Source organism: Lytechinus pictus, chromosome 5 (assembly GCF_037042905.1).
Source record: "Lytechinus pictus isolate F3 Inbred chromosome 5, Lp3.0, whole genome shotgun sequence".
In the NCBI taxonomy this organism is placed as follows: Eukaryota; Metazoa; Echinodermata; class Echinoidea; order Temnopleuroida; family Toxopneustidae; genus Lytechinus; species Lytechinus pictus.
The window spans coordinates 28528898-28548912 of record NC_087249.1 but is presented as its reverse complement, the minus strand read 5'-3'; the positions used below and the strand labels follow the sequence as shown (position 1 = coordinate 28548912).

Here is a 20015-nt window from a genome sequence, read left to right as displayed (position 1 = left end):
TGGTAAAAGCTAGAATATTTCACAGTTAACAATGTGTCATTTTGTAGCACTTTTGTCTCCATTTTTTATGGCAGTTTTGTTGCCCTTTTCAAGAAGAGCTACAGAAAAGCAGATTTTGTCCATTTAGAATTCCCCATGGATCATGTTAGTACATGAAACACATCTACAAAATGGCAAATTTGATAATTTTGCACAGTTTTGCTTGTTGTGATTGCAGTTCATTTGACTGGCATCTTATTATCTCCTTTTTACCCTGTGTATCTCTCTGTCTCCCACTTTTTTTTTTTCTTTTGGAGGGGACTATATTTCCTTCCCACGTATACACTGCTGATAATTCTATGGTTATTCAAATGTTTTTGATGTACAATACAATTATGCTGAATGGTATGGTAGTGAATTACATGAAAATTTGTTTCATTTGCAATACCAAGAAACCTGCTTACTGTATTAATTTTGTAAGTAGTTTGGTGTTATTTGCAGCAAACTTGAAGTCAGAATGAAATATCACATGCTGAACTTCTTTTTATTTTTAAAGCAAGATTTGCAGTGTAGATAAATGCGTTTACACTGAATATAGTTCTTAAGATTTTTGCCCAATGGACTTTTAACTGCATGCAACCTTGCAAACACTTGCCGACCAGCAAATGACTGGTCCATGGGGAATAGTGACCAAAAATATTGACCAGCAGATTCTGACATTTCCAGTATTGTAAATGTCATTGTCATCATCAACGAGTCCAGGGGGAGGGGGTATGGTATTTGGGGCGTGCAAATTGGCCTAATATTGAATTTAAAGAGAGAGATCTGAGCTTCTATTGGTCATCCGTTTAGGTCTTCTACCAGCCCAATGGCCAAGTTTGATCTGAAAAAGCATTTGATTTCATGGCAATAAGAAGCTTTTTAAGCTACTAGAATACACGTTTTATGTTTTCATAAGGACTTTCTCAGTGACTGTTTGTTTTCAAGTAGTAATTATTTGTCCTCAGTTGGACTAGCAGTTTTTGTCTCACTTGCATAGCAGAGTGAGACTATAGGCGCCGCTTTTCCGACGGCGGCGGCGTCAACACCAAATCTTAACCAAAGGTTAAGCCTTTGAAATGACAGCATAACTTAGAAAGTATATGGACCTAGTTCATGAAACTTGGCCATAAGGTTAATCAAGTATTACTAAACATCCTGCATGAGTTTCACGTCACATGACCATGGTCAAAGGTCATTTAGGGTCAATGAACTTTGGCCAAATTGGGGGTATTTGTTGAATTACCATCATAACTTTGAAAGTTTATGGATCTGACTCATGAAACTTGGACATAAGAGTAATCAAGTATCACTGAACATCCTGTGCGAGTTTCAGGTCACATGATCAAGGTCAAAGGTCATGTAAGGTCAACGAACTTTGGCCATGTTGGTTTTTTTTTTGAATTACCATCATATCTCTGTAAGTATATTGGTCTAGTTCATAAAACTTGGACATAAGAGTCGTCAAGTATCACTGAACATCTCATGCGAATTTCAGGTGACATAACCAAAGTCAAAGGTCATATAAGGTCATTGAACTTTGGCCATTTTAGAGGTAATTATTAGATTGCTGTCATAACTTTCAAAGTTTATAGATATAGTGTATAAAATGTGGATATAGGGGTAATCAAGGATCACTGACAAGTTTTACGTCACATTGTCAATGAACGTAGTATTGTATCATATGAATGGTGTTTTTTGTGAATAATTATTAAAAGGTTGTTTTTCAAAGTCAGCACTGCTGCTACATGTATATTGAATTGCGTGATGCAAGTGAGACCGCCAGAGGCATTCCACTTGTTTTTTTCCTCCAGCGCTTCATCATTTGGTAAAAAAGTAATTGCCGATCCAACCTCAGACAATAAATTATTTTCATACTTTCTCAATGCCTGGTATATTTGTATAGTATATCTTATATAGAATATTTATATGTCATTATGTTAGGGATGTAAGTCCTCTGATTTTGATGTAAATGAAGATATTTTTGGATCAAGGAAAAGTTGTTTATCAATGTTTGTTGCTCTGTCACTTTGCTCTTTGCAGAGCTGCAATTAGTAGGATTTTATCCTATTTAGTAGGATTTGTAAGGAGAAAGTGACATTTAAGAGAGTGGTTACAGAAATAGGATTTTTGTAACTTGTAAAAATAATGAGTTTAGTATGTTTTTCAACGTTTGTAAGAAAATAAATGATAATAATAATAATAGCTTTTTGCCTGAAGATTCAAAGCACTGCCATCATCACCCCGGCTTTAGCCTTGGTGCCATATAGGCGCTGAAGCATTCAATGAATTTCTTCCTACCGGAGACCCATTCACCTCACCTGGGTTGAGTGCAGCACAATGCTGGGAAATAGGAATTAAGGCCTGAAAATAGGATAAAAATATATATTTTTTTTTTTTCACAATTTAGGTTGGCATCTGTGTCTTTGCTCTCAAGTGCCTTCTATTGAAAGTAAACTTGATTAACCAGTTTAATCCTGTGTTACAATGCAATCACTGTGTTATAGCACAATAATACTTTCATATCTACTAGTGATAACACCCATAGTGATGTGTTCTCAACTGCAATTCTGCAAACGTGTTTCATATTGTTTACAAAGTTTTAACCATTGAATCTATGGTGTTAATTACACAAGAAATCTGCGATGTATTCAAATTATCATTGTTTCTATATTTATATTCTGTATTTAAGTAAAATTGATTAGAAATGAAAAACTACCTTATTTAAGGATATCATGCATGTGTATGAACATATGTTTTGTTCTACAATGTTGATAAATGTTTGTTAAAATACCCTATATCTTGGTTTGTGTAGATAATTACTAAAGATCATAGTTTTTACACAAAAGATTATTTTCTTCATGTGTAGCTTTTTAAAAGGGGTAGGGAATGAAATCATAATGGCTTAGGTTGTATCGACCTTCAACATGGCATTCATTTGATTAATTTGATTGATCATTTCAGCACTATACTTACTTTAATTCTTGATAATTTCCCTTTACATTCAAATATAATGAGAAAGTTCAATTCATTCATGTTGTCTGGTTAACGCCCTGGTATAGTTCATGTATCAATGCATGTTAGTAATGACACTACTTGTAAACTGGAAAGAATTGCACTCTAGTCCCAATAATAGGATCGTGACGACGATCTCCAAGAAGTTGTATACACCAGACAATACCTATTCACATGTTAATGGAATTGATGAAATTACTGTCATTCATACATTCAGCTTGATTTCACCTTACACATAACAATGTCAGAACCACTTTCTGATTCTATTGTACCATGTCTGAAGTGAACTCCATGTAATTAATTGCTCTCCAGCTCCTAGAGATTCTATTTGCCTCGTGATTTGTCATCCTTCATAACGTTGATTTCGCAAAACAGGTTATAGCCACTTGGTCTAATACCAGTTGGTCTAATTTCATGAGTACCTTACACTACTGTAGCTATTTTATTTCTCTTCTATTTGTTTGTTCTAAATACAGTTTCATTTAATCACAACTTGGTCTACATTCAATTTGAGCTTAGCTTGCCCTGGTGATCTATAATTGCAACTTTGTTTACTAAAATTTCTCTTTTTTTATCTACTGACCAATTGGTCTAATGTAAGTAAATCTTATCCAATAGATCCAGTGTTTTAAATACCAGGTGGTTATTTTGCTAAACGGGCAAAACCTAGCCTGAATTAGATTACTAAACATGTAGTGTATACATCCATGATGGTTATAATACAGAATAGTTAATCATATTGACAGGATTCAGATGGATATTAGGATGATCTAGACCAAAAGGTCATTAGACTTAGTGGGAATTGACTTAAGGGCCGTCTGCACCAGCCCGAGTTTTCAAATTAGTGCGCTATTTCTGATCCAGCAAATTATCCCGATCTGAACAATCTCGAGATTATTTGCAATGGAGACGCAATTTTTGCGCTAGTTCGTAGGATTAATCTCGAGATTGCAATCCCAAGTCAACTTGGGATTATTTGCAAAATAGCGCGCTATTTTTCGAATAATGCATCGATGCCTCGCTCGAGCTGGAATCGCTCTTCTTGCGATGGTGGAGACAGGGTTTCTTGAATCTCGAGATTAATTGCGAAGAGGGCCTATCGGCTAAAATCTCGAGATTGAGCAAACTCGGGCTGGTGCAGCACCACCTTTAGTGGTAGTTGGACCCATGTAAGTGAAATACTTAATTAGCACGGAGGTTACATTTAGAACATCCAGGATACAAATGTTGCATATTTGCCGACAGAAATCTATAATATTTAAAACACAAGTGTACATCACAGCCAGGAACACACAGTTACTGTCATTTAAAATGTACAGATGCAGTGTTGCATAATAAGGAGTTTGTTGGCACAAAATGTAACATCAAAATTTTGTTTTAATCCATTGGAGACCAGCTTATTGTCCGACATGCATTTTCCATTGGCTCCAGCATGTTTATAAGGTCTTGATCTTTAATGGGTTAATATTAGTTCTTATTATTGGCAGTGGTGGTGTGGGGGAGGGGGTAATGAAGCCTATGTCACTGACATCATTGTTACCAAAGTGATGCTCATTATTCATTTGCTTGTTGCCTAATGATCCTATTAGTATGTTAAAACCATGTGGCACTTCCTGTCTGATAAACCCCATCTTCTAAAGCCCAAAGAGTGATCCTTTGATGTGCGGTCCAATCCATTCTGTGTGAGAACACAGGATATATGCCAAGGCTGTATAGTACTGTGTCCCATATCAGATGCACCGAGGATCTAAGGCCAATTGAATTCGTCGCTAATCTCAATGCCATTCATTCAATGCTGGCACAATAATATTTCATACATACGTGTGTGGAGTGTGGCCTCATTATTACTCCAGCAAGCTAGGTCTCGTTTCTCAGTTGGTTACCTTCTGTGACGTCGGAAGCCTCCATTTACTGCTCATTGAGCCAAGATCTAAATCATGGCTTCTTTCCACAGGCACCTGTCGGCTGCATGCATCCTGATATCTGGATCCCTGCCTTACAAAGAGTTGCAATTGATCGAATCAACCACTACGATGGAAAGCCAGCAACGCCAGATTCTAAAATCTATCATGTTCAAAATGTTTTTAGATATGATTTAAACTCGTACATTCACTGGTGCCTTGACAATTCGGTGTGCGTCTATTTGTTTACAAAGGTCATTGTGCAAATTTCCTGTAGAAAAAATTATGACGTTGATGGATTTCCACTTTGTTGAGATTGATCAGATCAATCGCAACTCTTTGTAAGACGGGGCCCTGATGTATCAAACAATGATACACTTAAAAATATTCCAACAGACCAAAATTATTGCAATGATGGCATCCAGAATGGAATAATGATTATGCAAAGTATGTAGGTTTTGGAGGGTAGAGTAAGATTGAGTGATACTGATCACCTTTGTGCATTATAGAGCTGCCAATTATTGTCTTAGCAAGTCTTTTGCATGAATTATTGAAAAACACTAATGAAACTGTGAAAGGATAAGTAGGCTCCTGTGATCTAAGACCCCTGTTACATCTGAAAGTTTCCTACCCGAGACCCGACCGAGTCCACTTGCAACCTTGACTGGATTATTGGTGGATTAGCTTCGCAAACGGACCGAGTCCGAAATGTGGTCTGTTTACATCACAGCGTCCATTCCCTCCCCTATCGGTACGGTTTCGAGCGGTATCCGATTGCTGACACCAAAGGGCGCTCTCGATCTAGGCTCTGAATAATTTGTGCGCGCTAATTGAAGTTGTTTACATTTCGTTACACTCGTTGGCTGCTACACAGAAATGACAGGGTGGGACATGTGCCGATCATTTCCAGAGAGAGTCGAAATGACTCTTTACCTTTACCTTTACCCGAGATTCTGGAAGAAAGCTGATGATCCCAGCAGTCGTTGAAGATATGATTGACTTGAAAAGGATACGTTTAAAATGCTTCCTTCTTTCCACTCAAATCAAAGACTTTATCAATCACAATTCACATGTCGCATGCCGCAAAACATTCGAAGAACGACGGGGATGGGGAGGGGATAGCGCGCGCTGTGATGTAATTTGACAGCTGGCGAACGGACCGAGATAGGTTCGAAAGCTTGTGTGCGTTTACATCTACGAGTCGGTGGACCGGGGCCGGCCCGATACCTACCCGAGACTACCTCTGGATGTGGTTTCGGGTAGGTTCGCTAAAAGTTGGCCTGAGATAGGTTTGGGATGTTTACATCTGATTTCTTTCCAACCCGAGGTAGGCCCCGGGCCGGCCCGAGGTAGGGAATCTCTCAGATATAACAGGGGTCTAAGGCTGGTTTATATTCAGGGTTTTTACTTCAATCTTTATCAATCTTAGGAGTAGAGAATTACTTGAACATGTATCAGTTTTTTTTTTGTAAAGAGAGTATTATTCTTTGAATACAGTCATTTCAAGAGACATATTGTTGACTAATATGTAAATTTTCATATCTTGTAAACATACAAATTCCTCCCTTTTATGAACATATTTATAAGGGATTTTCTTCTTTTCTTGACCTCCTATCATAACAGGAATAAAGGTACATGTATACTCCCAATTGCTCTATGGATGTGGGAACTCTATGATATTCACCTCTCTCCTCGATTTCAATATTTTCTTTTGCGTACTATCACTAATTCTTGCTCATTGTACTGAGCATTCAACAATTTTTATTGATTTCTCCTCACAACAGAGCAAGAAGAATCTGTGGCTTATGAACGCAAGCTTCGGATGATCCATGATATTATCCAACAAGATGGCAGCGCCTCAGGACAGCAGCCACCTGCCCAGCTTATACCAGCTCAGTGTAAGTCCACCACCATTTTGCCCCTCACCCCCCCCCCCCATATTTCCAGTTTTCTTTACCCCTTTCTGAAGAAGTCATATGGCTAACACATAAACTAGCCTCAAATACACATTGTCCTCCACCTTTTCTCTCTCCCATCTTCACCCCAGCCCCGTCTCATGATCGATCCAGGTATGTGCTGAAGAAGATAGATTGGTAATGCGGGTAGGTACCCCACTGGTCGTCTCCTATATTCACATCCATATCCTTATCAAAAGTCAGAACCATTTTCATTGCTAATCCTAACATTAACATTTCATCATTGACAAGACAATGAAGAATGTTGAAAAGCCACTGTGAAAAGCACCTTTATCAGAAAATTCTTTCTACAAGATGCAGTACAGGCTTATGCTAGGTATCTTAGCCCCTTCCCTCAATTGAAAACTATCCCATGCAGCCCTTCCCCTGCACCCCTAATAGCCCTCTTTCTGCACCCCTCAGCTCCTATGAACTGATGATAACAGAAAACATATAGACAGTTTCTGATGCAGACCCTTCCCCCATATTATTACTCAGATCCTTGAAATTGATGTGTCACTGATATTCAATCACACTCAAGGAAGCTGTACTACCATATTTCAAAGTGGGTGATACATTCACAGGATTGTCTCAAGTTTGGGTGCCCCATTCCCTCTTTCTACCCCCTACAACACTCTCCTCTGAATCAGGCCTATGGATGACATTTAATCTTTTAAATCAAATGACTTATAAGGATGGATTGCACTCCTATGACTTAAGGCCACCGCACACCTTACGACTGTTCGCGATCGGATCTTGGAACAAATCGCATTTTGCTCATTTTCTGAAAATGTGAATGGAACATATCATTTTATTTGAGGTTAAAATTAATTGAAAGAATACTAATATAACCATTTTGAAAGATTACAAGCCTTTATTTTAGAGTAAAGGCCAAATCAGTTTCAAATCGTAGGCAATCGTACGACTGCTGTGACGTCATTACGACTAGATATTAAATTCGCTTTTATTCTAAGAAGGATGATAGCACAGTCACAGATTTGAACACAGGTATTCGTACGATGATTTAGAACATTACACAGTAAGATATTCCAAGTCTCAATATTAGCATCAAATTCTACTACATTTTATTCTGAAATCGGGTCGCAGACCAATCGTAAGGTGTGCGGTCGACTTTAGAAGGCCCAATAATTAGCCGGTCTGATAAACCAATGTCCAATAGCTGGAATGTTTGATAGAATGCAGTATAGTGCAAAATGTTCTATAAATGAAGATCCACCTTCCTAAGTCTTTAGATGTATTGCACACTGTCTTTTTAAATTTTAGTTCCATATGCACAGAAAGCATACATGTACGTACATTTATCCAAATTGTTTCTCAACCTCCACACGTAAATTGTATGTATAAATTTGTCTAATTTTGCAATCATTTTAAATCTACACATATCACACCAACTTAGCATTTATGCACACAATATGGCTAGTACCAGATCGAGGCTTTTTAGTGGTTTTATTTCATTTCCATGGAAACAGCTCACTTATTGACAAGTTTATGCTTCATTTAGTTTGTGGTTATTAACCAGGTACTGAGCTTGGAATGAGCAGGTGGTGCTGATACTGTTGGCAGGCTGATCGAGTGTTAACGAACAAGGATGATAATTATATTGATTGTTTTATCTTTTCAACTATTTGTATAATTGTTATCTATATCAGTGTCTTTCTTGACTTTGTATATGAGTTTTTACTATTTCTTTATCCAATCCGTGGAGTATTTGGTTTAGCACTTTTGCCCTGCGATCACAAAACGCTTCATAAAAATTGTTTTCCAACTAATCTCTATATTGTAATTAACAATTTAGAGTGCTCATGAGGCAAATTAATCCAACCCCCCCCCCTTTCATCTGAAAAACTAGACAAAGAAATCAATTATCCTAAATTGTATGTATATTCTTGATTTATTCCTCTGTTCTTCCACACAATCTTTCTTTTTTTTCCATTCCTTCAGTTTTGCATAAAGTAAGGAAAAAAATACAGTAATTAGAATTCAAAGAAACTGTCTTTGCTCTGTTTTCCAATGATATTGCCTATATTAGCAAAGCTGACAGTCTGTTTGGAAATAATCATGAATATGTGATTCCTTCTTAAATTCAAAACAAAGTTATGATAAAGTTTATAATATTAGAGGAGTGATCTGTAACTTAGTTTCAGACCTGATTTTAATAAATCTGGTCAGATACAGAATAAACAGAGCATCCCCCAAAAATGTCCCTCTGACAGAGGGCTAAAGTAATTCCAAAATGTTGTAGTATTTTCAATTAAATGTTCATGAGTAGAAAGCTTATTTCTTTAATCTAACTTCTATGAAAATTTCATTGGTCTCGCTTCAGCGGTTTTGAATACAATCCCTGTTGCGCAACAGTGGTGCATTTCAGGCCATTCCAAGTTTGCAACGCTAGTTATCTTCAAACTTGCTTATTCCCTTTTGGCTTGTATGTGTTTGCTGTACATGTATAGTGCGGCCATCATGCCTTCTGTGTGTTATGCTTGACTTAACATTGAAATGTCAAGAAAGCCTGTATTAGCTGCACTTTCTTCTGCTGATGATGCATTAATTGAGGTAGATAAAATAGATTGCTCATTTACTTAATAGGAGGAGGAGGAGAAACAATTGTTCTTGCTTGTTTTTACTTGCAAGCCAGGTTGTGGATAGTGCATGTCTTCACTGCACATAATTAAGGTTTTTACGTTGTTTGGGTTAATGTTGCGATTACATTGTTAGTGCTGCATAAACAAAGTTAGTTGTTCAACCATTTGTTTTATTCAAACTCATATTCAATCCCAAATCTGATACAAATAAGAGATATTACTCATTAGTTTGTAGATGTTAAATTAATGCATAGTGGAGAGCTTGTGATTTTATTCTTGGTCATTTAATTATTTTGAAACATATATATTGTTCATGTAGTCTCCAAGGATAAATGTAATTTCTATTTTTGTCCTAAAGTTTGTGATTGATTAAAAAATCTGTTATAACTCTACTTTCTTTTCGGTATCAGTTCTTTGGCATAGGAAATCTAGCAGACGCTCTAAGCAATGTTCTCAGTGATTCAAAAGGTTATTTAAACACTCATTTTATAAATTAATGAGAACAAAAATGCGTAATAAAACCAAAATATTCCTTGGATTAAATATGCTCTTCTTTGTAACTAAAACAGGATGGATCATCATGAATAAATTTTCATACAGAATGTGTAAGATGAAACCTTTCTTTCTTGGCATCCCATTATGTAACAATTTTTCAGATAGAAGTGATTGACCTGCGTATAATAGAAATTTTGTTTCCCAACCCTTTCTCTTTCTGGCCCTGGATGTATGACGTCATTGAAGCGGCATTACCTGTACTTGTATGCGGATTGACCTAGATATTGTTCAAATACATACATGTACATAAATCAGCGTTATATAATAGAATTGAGGCCAAGAACGCTAAAATTGTTTTGACGTAAATCCCCTTGCACCCTCCATTTACTTCAATACCTTTGGGGCCTTTGTGAAATCAATATGGTATTATGAGTTATGACGGTGTATACCTATGTCAACTTTCACATGCAACATTTAAGCTGGTTTCATCTCGTCCTTGAATTAAATGAATAGTATCAGAATAGAGGTAGGTGCTATTCTCCAAGCAATTAATAGAGAGGGACTCACTATACACCTGGGTAGAGAGTGGCAAATGTGCTATCATATCCTTTACCTCACCAAGAGATAATTGTGCCTTGCTAGGACTTGAACCATCAACCCACAGATCAAAGTTCAAGGACTTATACCACAGTGCCATGACTAGCAGTCATCATAAGGTGGTTTCAGACCGCCTCGAAGTTCGCCAGTTCCAGGTATTCTCTGATCGGGAAATTTACCCCGATCAGAAAATACCAGGTATTTTGGCGGTGTGAAAGCAAACTACGCGTAATATCCCCGAAAGAAAATACCCGATAAATAGTAGGTACTTGGCGAAATTACGAGAACTTTCGCAGGGATTTTTCCAAGGTCGTGGGTATTTTGGCGGTCTGAAAGCAAATTACGGGAACTTTTAGCCCAGCGTGTCGTTGGGTGCGGCGCCGTGCATGGGTTGCTGCTGGGCTAGTGATTTTGAATTTCGCGCCTTGCTGCTTATCAGACCATACTGCGCATGCTCGTAACTTCAGGAACTTATCCCGAAGGGTATGTTTCAGGGCGGTGTGAATGCAGGAATAATTAATGGGTATTTTTCAGCCTAAAAAAGTTCTCGTAATTTAACGGGGATTCTTGTGATCGAGGCGGTTTGAAACCACCTTTTGATACATATTGGCAACTGAAAGGGAATGCCCTTTAAAGGAAATACGATGATTGTGATACAATAAAATTTCTCTTCTGTGGTTTCTTGTTTATACTTATACTTGTCTTATATGAACATTGATTTTGACTTGGATAATTTTTTTATGAAGGCTTTTTATTCTACTAGATTTGGCCCTATTTCACAAAATTCATCACAACTCTATTATCAGTTGTATGCTACTGTTATAAGCTTCTGAAAGCATGCAATTTGATTGGCTGAGAACATATTTTTATCCGTAATCCAGCATCCATTATTGATAACAGACTTCTTGAAAATAGGATGACCATCGTCCTTGAATTTGAAAAAGCAAGATTCTGTTGTTCATTAATTCCCCCATTGCATAACTCATGAGAGTAAAGATAGAATTCATGCAGATGTCGAGCTGTGAATATGAAATGCAATATAGCACGGAACAAAATCTTTCTCTTTTCAAGGATATTTACCATGAAACTATGTTTAAATGAATATTAATAGGTATATCCGTCCTGATTTTAAAAGTGAAAATGAGATTTCCCATTATAGCATTGTGTCCCTTTTTCTATTTATCCTTGAGATAGATAGATCATATTCAAATATTATTCAAGTCTATCATTGGGCACAATTACGAAACTTTGAGATGTCCAGTTATGTTGCTTTGAATAACTCACTTTACATTTTTCTTTTCAAGACACCATCACATGAATTTCATATGCCATAAAACATGTTGAATCTCAACCTTGAAATCCCTAAGCCATACTACGTTTCCCTATTAAAAAAAAATAATGAAGATAGATTCCACGCTTGGACCATGATGGCTTAATTGATTTAATCATTGCATGTGAAATGGGATAGGGGAATAGCCTGCCTAAGCTGTAATACATGTATTGATTGGAATATTTAGCATTTGGTTTAGACTGAGGTTAATTAGCCCACCGTTATTTCCACAGGATGCTCTTAGGTAAATGAGGGTGATGTTGTCTCATCTGTAACATGCCAAAGAGTTCACTCCACCGAATAGCAAGCGCAACATCAATTGAATGCTTTTATATTACCCTGATCAGTTTGATAAGCACCGCAAGCTGCTATGTATAGCATCATGGAATGCATGTAATACTTAATGAAGATTCATTTTGAGATTAGAGACAATGCGTAGGAAGGCCTAATTGGAGATGGCGCTTTGCTGACTTCAGCGTGGAATGTTGGATTCTTCTTCCAAGAAAACGTTGAATTGATATTGAGATTTAACCAAAAAAGGATTTGGAGAAATATCATCTATCGCCTACTTTGTACTTCATTTGTCATTAAAATCAATTGAGTGTGTATTGATATTGATATGTTATTTTCTTTGTGATTTGGATCAGTTTTGCAGTTCATCTTAGAAATCTTCACTTTTGTTCAGTGTAATGATCATGGTATCCTTGCTTGGATCATCTACTTGAAATATATTTCCCTTTCTCTTGGTTTTAAATTTTTGCATACACATGTTTTTCCTGTTTTCCTGTAATTATCAAATGGTCGTACTCCATTCCACGATGGAGAAGTCTTATTATATTGGAACAACTTCCAAGGAACATATTTTGGGTTTCCTTCAATTCTGAGAGAGTATTCTATTGTGAATCTGCTGGATCTTACCTTTATTGACGTAATATGTGATTGCACTATGCCAGTTTTATCAAGGAAATAGGCATCCTGTAATAAAAGAGGATTAGTAACATCAGGACTGTAATTGCCCTCCAAAACATTGCTCTTAAATTCACCGAAGATGGTCTTTGGTGACTCAAATGTGATTATTAGCCAATGTTATTTCATTTATATTCCCCTATTTAGGGAAGTCAGACACTGGCATGTTTGATCAGTAAAATGTGATCAGCTAAACCAACATTATCAGTCAAGGTTGATGGGAGTAGCTGCTGAATTTCCATTAGCTCTTTGACATACAGAAACCTTCAAGCCCTAAGCCATGCATTGACGAACCAACACTTCAGTATCAAAGACGCAGAATTCGATATGTGCCATGATCGATCTTTTCAATTATAGATATTGCCTATTACCATAAAAAAGCAAGTGCTATTTTTTCCTCAAAGTGGTTCCTAGAGGTATCATCACACACAGTGAACACCTTTGTTTGTGAACCCTGAGCGAAAGGAAGGAGAAGTTTACTTCTCAACTCGCATCCTCCTTTATTTGTGTTCTTTTACCCACAAAATGGAAAATATAATATGGATATATCATGTTACGTAGTGCATGCCTCCAAAGAGCTTCTTGGCTCTTTCATTGTTAATGGGGTAAGTGTTTCCTATCTTCTCTAGATTATGGTAGGTGTAAAGTGAAAAATAAGCCTGAAATTTTGCCCCATACTCTGTTCTCTTGTCATTCTTCTCTCAAATGACTTAAAGGAGAATGAAACCCTTGAAACCAGCTGAATCCATATCAAAGAGAAAAATCAAAGAAACATATTGTTGAAAGTTTGAGGAAGATTGAATGAATAATAAGAAAGCTATGAGCATTTAAATATTGAGATCACTAGTGCCATGTAGATCCTCCCATCGGCAATGCGACCAAGATCTGTGATATCACACACGTACAACTCCCTCATTACTCTAGTACTTATTTCACTTACATTCTCACTTTTATAGAGTCTATCACAAGGTGAGGTGTTCTCTTTATGAGATGACAAGTACAGAGGTTTCACAACATTATACCATTGATGAATCGTTTGTCATATGATTAGAATAAGCAAAAAGAGATGTTTTGGGGTATATTTTCAGTGTCCAAATGGGAGAGTTGTACGTGTGTGACATCACAGATCTTGGTCGCATTGCCAATGGGAGGATCTCCATAGCATTAGTGATCTCGACATTCAAATGCTCATAACTCTTTTATTGCTAGTCCTATTTTACTCAAAGTTTTGTTGATCTTATTCTTTGATTTTTCTGCTTTCACAAAAGCTAACTTGCTCCAAGAGTTTCATTCTCCTTTAAAGATTTGTCTATGTCATATGAAAGGTTATTTATTCAGTATTTTAATTGTTTGGCTGTTCCCAAGGAAAAGCCAAAATTCGTGAAGATTTCAATAAATGCTCTGTTATCATCTGAAGTCAAATAAGAGGCATTACTTTTTTTTAATAAAAGTTGCTCTCGGTGAATCTTAATGCACAGTTACACCAGCAAAATCGACTACAGACCAATAAAATATATCACATCATTTCCAATGACATACCATTGGTCGGTTTGGGGTCTGCTTCATTAGTGTGACTGTTGTATGAGCTCGAATAAGGTTTATCCAACATAGCAACAATTAATGTTTGCAGATCAAATTCTATGTACAATATTGTCGTCCATTTCATGAAATGAATGAATTTGATTCCTTATAAACAATCTGCCAAGTAAAGCAATGTTCATTATGTTTTATGCCATTAACTGATTTATTAAGATGTACAATTCTCAAGTTGTATCATTTTTACAGGTAACACCGTCTTGCTGTTGATTGTACTTCTCCCCTCCCCCACACCATGTCTGTAGAATGGTATGACAAAATGGTTTGATTGCAAGAAGTTGTTTTGAATGCCCCTATTTAAGATGTTACCTTCTCAAAATCTTCAATTGTTTTTATTTTGCAGCTGGTATGATGTCCGAAGACAGCGATTACACCAGTGACATAAACGCACCCACAGTCAGCAATAGTAGCCCTCGTCACAGCGCTGGTACTGCCCACCATTCATCTGATAGGTTAGATTCTCCTCCCCAAGGTTCTCCTCCGTCACGCTTCCATGATTACAATGATGACCACTACCCTGGAATGGAAGAGGTAAGTCAATGCAGAGCTGCTAAGTTTAGTACTGATTTTCAGTATTTAGTACTGAAAAGTGATTCAAATACTGATGGTTTCATGCAAAATACTGAAAATTTTGAAAGTTTCAGTTTTATGTGTTGCCCTATGATATTTGTTTGACAATGCTGATTTCTCTCTCCCATTGAAAATCTGCATGTGAGACAAAAGTTAAAAAATTATTTTCTCATCTTTGCTCGCATTGTTTTTTTGCTGCATAATAAAAAAAAGTAAACAAAAAACAAACAAAAATAAAATAATGGATTTTGATTGTTTTTTGCTGTTTGCAGATGTAGAATCTCACACATATGCAGTGTACATATCGTGTCATATTTCAAAATGACTGGAAATACATCAGATTTTGTATCAATTCCTGAAAGATTTTCTTTATCATCACACTATATCTGGTTTTCCTCTTTTATTCTTCCAACTTTGATTCAGCCTTACTATCCCCATGACTACACTGACGAAGAGAGAATAGGACGTTTCATTGAAGACGACGAGAGAAGACGACTCTATCCAGAAGACCGCGGCGACTTCACGGACGGCAGCGCCGACCGCTTAGACCAGGATTATCCTGATAGAGAATACTACAATGACTATCACTCTGGTAGCAATATGGATTTCAGGTAAGGTCTCACAAAGTTTCACATTGGTTTCTGTGCTTCCTGGCTTTGGGAGGGGGGAGTCGGCGGTCACGGGAACTTTTTATCGGTATAGGAATTTAGCACTCTAATGGTTGAATTTTCTCAAAGGTCTCTATACAGAGATCAGGTTTTGGTGTTTGTCCCCAAATATTGGCTGTATACTGTTGGAATGTTTCCCTTTAGACTGGATATCCAATGGGAATGCTAATTACAAATTTCCTGTGCTGCCAGGCACATTTGGTGGGGCTCCATATCTGTATCTTTAGCCCTGGCCAAATGGCTCCATGAAAGTTGAAATACACACAGAGTGGCTAGTCCTCTTGGATCTCTGTAATTTTAACATATCAACTTTAGCTGAATATATCAATAGGTTGTCATCTCAAAAGTTTTGTCTTGTCGTATCATAGGTATAATGGATCTACAGGTGAATTTACAAACCCTGAGGACACCTATAGCGGAGAATATGATTCAGAATATGGCCCAAACCAACGAGGATACTTGGATGATTACGATCAGGAATACCAAGAAGGGCAGAGCTCTGATGAGCAGAGATACAGACGCATGGAATCATATGATCAAGAGGAATACGATAGGAAGTACGATAGGGATGATTACCCCCATGAGGTGTACAGCGATGAGTACGAAGGGAGAGAAAGAGACTTTGATCACCGGGAGCGCGAGTATGTTCCTCCGGAAGCTGGATATGAACACCCGGAAAGTGAGGACATTGAGTATGACAAGGAGAAAGGGGCGTATGATTTACATAAAGGTGAAGATTTAAGGATTGTTGATCATGAAGCTGGGGGAAGAGGAAGTAGTTATGATTTACGAAGGGATGGAGACCTTGAGCCTCTGAGAGGCAGCAATTATGATTTAAGGACAGATAGTGAAACTGAAAGTAGAAGAGGCAATCTAGTACCAGGTAGTGATATAGGTTCTAAAAAGGGTAGCAAGTACGATCTTACAAGGGATAGTGAATACAGTATGCATAGAGACAGCGAATTTGATAATGGACATGAAAGCAAATTTGATTCGCAGAGAAACGGTGAATTTGGTTCCCGGAGAAACAGTGGGTTCAATTCACGACTTGATGGTGACTTTGACCAAAGACAGGATGGAGAGTTTGAGTCAAGACACGAAGACTTTGATCCCCAGCAGGAAAGTGGTTTTGACTTGCATGAAAATATTTACTGTCAACCGGAGAGTGACGACCTTGAAACTCGCGACAGTGACCTTGAAGGCAGAGTCGCGGAGTTCGAACTGGTCCGCCGGGATCCGTACCGTACCCTTAGGGAGAGTGACTACGACCATAGTGTGTCCAATTTTGGCCGTCACACGGACGACTTTGAAGGATACAACTTTGATGATGGCAGGAACTATGTTGACAGGGGGGAGAGTTTTGAGACAAGGACGGAACAGAGTGAGGTAGAATCGGAAACAAGCAATACGGTACCCAGTAGACATCACAGGAGAGAACCTTACCCCTATAGCCCTCATGGGAGTGAGAGATATCTTCACAGAGATGTTGATAGTTTAGAACGAGATAGCAGACCCTCATTGGACACAGGAAGGTATGGCATCCCTTCTCGATTCTTATTTTTCCTCTCATTGTAAGCTAATTTTGAAATCTATATAATTGAATCCTTTACAGAGAAATTATCACCAATTCTTAAATATGTTCAATTTCTAGTCTTGCTTCTGATAGTTTAAGTAATATTGTTAAAGTGGAAATTTTTCAATCAAATATATGATAGATTTTATTCTTTTTTTTTAAGATTTGATAAGCCCGAAATGAAAAAAAAAATTATCTCCTTCAAATGTGTGCAGTTCCTACAACAGTTACATTTATTGTGGTTTAATATGCCTGACAATACATATTCATAAAACTTGAATATTATGCAGGGACCCCCCCCCCCCCCCATTTGTCCCCATTACTCATTTTTGCATGTACAACATAGATTTTGTCAGGCCTTATTCATATTAATCTGCTCAGTCATAAAAATGAAATGCTTAATCCGGTTTTGCTGAATTATGCTGGTAAAGGTATTCAGAAATATTTAGTGATACCCTTGTACATGTACATAACAGACTGTGTAATGTCCATTGACTTCATTCTTTTTTAATTTGGTGTACAGATTATTAAAATAAAAGTTTATTGTCATCACATGTATTATGGTAACTATTAAAGATATTCTAATCAGTCATAAGCCTACAACCACCTATTGCATATTGGCAGTTCAAATATTTATTTAATTCTTTTTTTAGAAATCTTGCGATAAAGGTGATACTGATATGCATCTTTTCATGGTGGCTCTCCAACATAACCAAGTACTTTGTCTATAATCATATTGTAATTCAAGGATTGGTAACGAAAAGCCACTTCTGGGTTGCATTAATGCTTGAATATTTTTAATATACCCTGAAAGGTAAACTTCAAACCGAGTTCTTACTCCAATCATATATTTTTTTCATGTTATGCATTACAGAAATGTAGAATTTTTTTTTCCAGATTTGTTCCATAAGAGCAGTATAGATACCTGTTAGGATTAATTCAAACCCATGCAGTTGATGGTAATGCTTATTATTTCTAATTGTTTAATCTTCAGCCCTGGGAGTAGTCGCTATTCTTCTCCGCGAGTCAGTCGGAGCAGCCTTGCCCTTGACAGGTATTCAGAGAGCTTGCAGCAGTCGGACGAGCTCCTAGACCGAGACCGAGAGCTGGACCGGGAACTGCGTGAGGAGGAAGACGAGTTGAGAGACCTGGAACTGCGTGAGGAGGAAGACGAGTTGAGAGACCTGGTACCTGCTATGACCATCGCTCGAATGAGATGGCTCAATGCATTCCATAGAGTGCGAGAGCAGATCAAAGAGGTACCTAAACTAATAAATCAAAGAGTCTAAGATATGTGCCCCTTATCACATGCAAGACTAAAGTAGAAAGTTGAATAGATGAAAAGACCTCAAGAATGGCATTCACCACTATGTTTTTTGAAATAAGATGTTAATGATACCATTTGAATCAGTATCATTATGGACCATCAAAGGACAAAATACAGTGCATTACACTAGCCAAAATCCCACCGCTGCCACCAAAAAGGAAAGACACCACTTTAATGTGATAATCTTAGTATTGATGGTCCCTGCTTGAAGCGTCTCAAAACAATCATCCACAAGCTTCATTACCAGTGTGCGTGTGTGTCTGTGATTGAGTCTTTTCTCACCCATATATCAGGGTGCGACATAAGCGCTTGCCCGATTGCCCGGGGCAAGTAAAAGTTAGAGTCGGGCAAGTGTTTTGAAGCAAAGACAAAAAGTAATTGCCCAAATCGGGCAAGCAAAATTCTCATATAGAAATTATATTTTAGAAAGATTCCCCATATTTCACCATAAAAAATATAGAAAAGAAAAAGAGAAAAAAAAAGCCATATCATTGATTTCTTTCAAAAGTGTTTATAAGACATGATTCAATTGCAAAATTTGCGCCATTTTCTGCAATAAACACACAGCTCAGACACGTACACACACACACAGAATCAATGGCAGTCTAGCATACCTAGCTAGCTAGCGCCTAGTCCACGCAGCCCATGGTTTCTACGGTGCTGCAAGAACGAAGTTTGCTCTGGAAGAAATCTCCCACAGAACTGTCAAACTTCACATTTCTTACCAATGAAAACTCTTGTAATGTCCACATTTCCTAAAAATTGGGGTAGCTCTATCATTTGTAAGCAGTAAAAGGAGAAATTTTCACTTTTGTTATGCTTCAAAAAGATCGGTACTGGTGGGGATTTTATTAATAAAGATAAATCATGTGATTTGTAGTGATTTGGGATTTTTTTTTTCATTTCTTTTTAGGGATATTACGATGGTGACAGCAGTATGAGACCAGGAAGAGGAGGTGGATTGTGGGCTAACTTAGCAAATGGCGGGTAAGTACAGCCAATCATTGCTTTTTACTCTATTTTTCTTATTGTGCTTGGTAACAATACTATTTTAAAGATTATTAACATTTTGTTTATTTACATTCCTCAAAGTAACAGAATTTGTTGATGGATATTCAGCATTTCTTGAGCAAATGTTCTTGTTAAAATATGATACTGTCCTATGAAATCAGAACTAAGTAGGATATTGGACTTATTGTAAGTGATCGGAGGAATATTTTGAAAAAATTCAGCTGTTTGAAAACCACTTGTTATGCCTATGTTTTTTAAACACACTTGTATTTTATAATGCCATGCTTTACTTCTAATTTTGTGTTCTTTATAAGAACTATCCAAGAAGGGGTTTGATTCTACATAAATTGTAGAGCATAGTTCTACGAATTATTATGTACTTATGATAAA

The 20015-nt window shown here is 37.3% G+C and overlaps 1 protein-coding gene across 1 annotated transcript in view; it reads left to right on the top strand.

The window, feature by feature from the left end:
* LOC129262162 (protein unc-13 homolog B-like) overlaps positions 1–20015 on the top strand; it is a 176083-nt gene that overhangs the window by 108908 nt on the left and 47160 nt on the right. The window contains exons 6-11 of the mRNA XM_064099460.1: positions 6719–6832; positions 14820–15007; positions 15470–15657; positions 16083–17246; positions 18282–18546; positions 19528–19601. Of these exons, the coding sequence (XP_063955530.1) occupies positions 6719–6832; positions 14820–15007; positions 15470–15657; positions 16083–17246; positions 18282–18546; positions 19528–19601 (1993 nt within the window). The remainder of the gene's footprint in view (positions 1–6718; positions 6833–14819; positions 15008–15469; positions 15658–16082; positions 17247–18281; positions 18547–19527; positions 19602–20015) is intronic.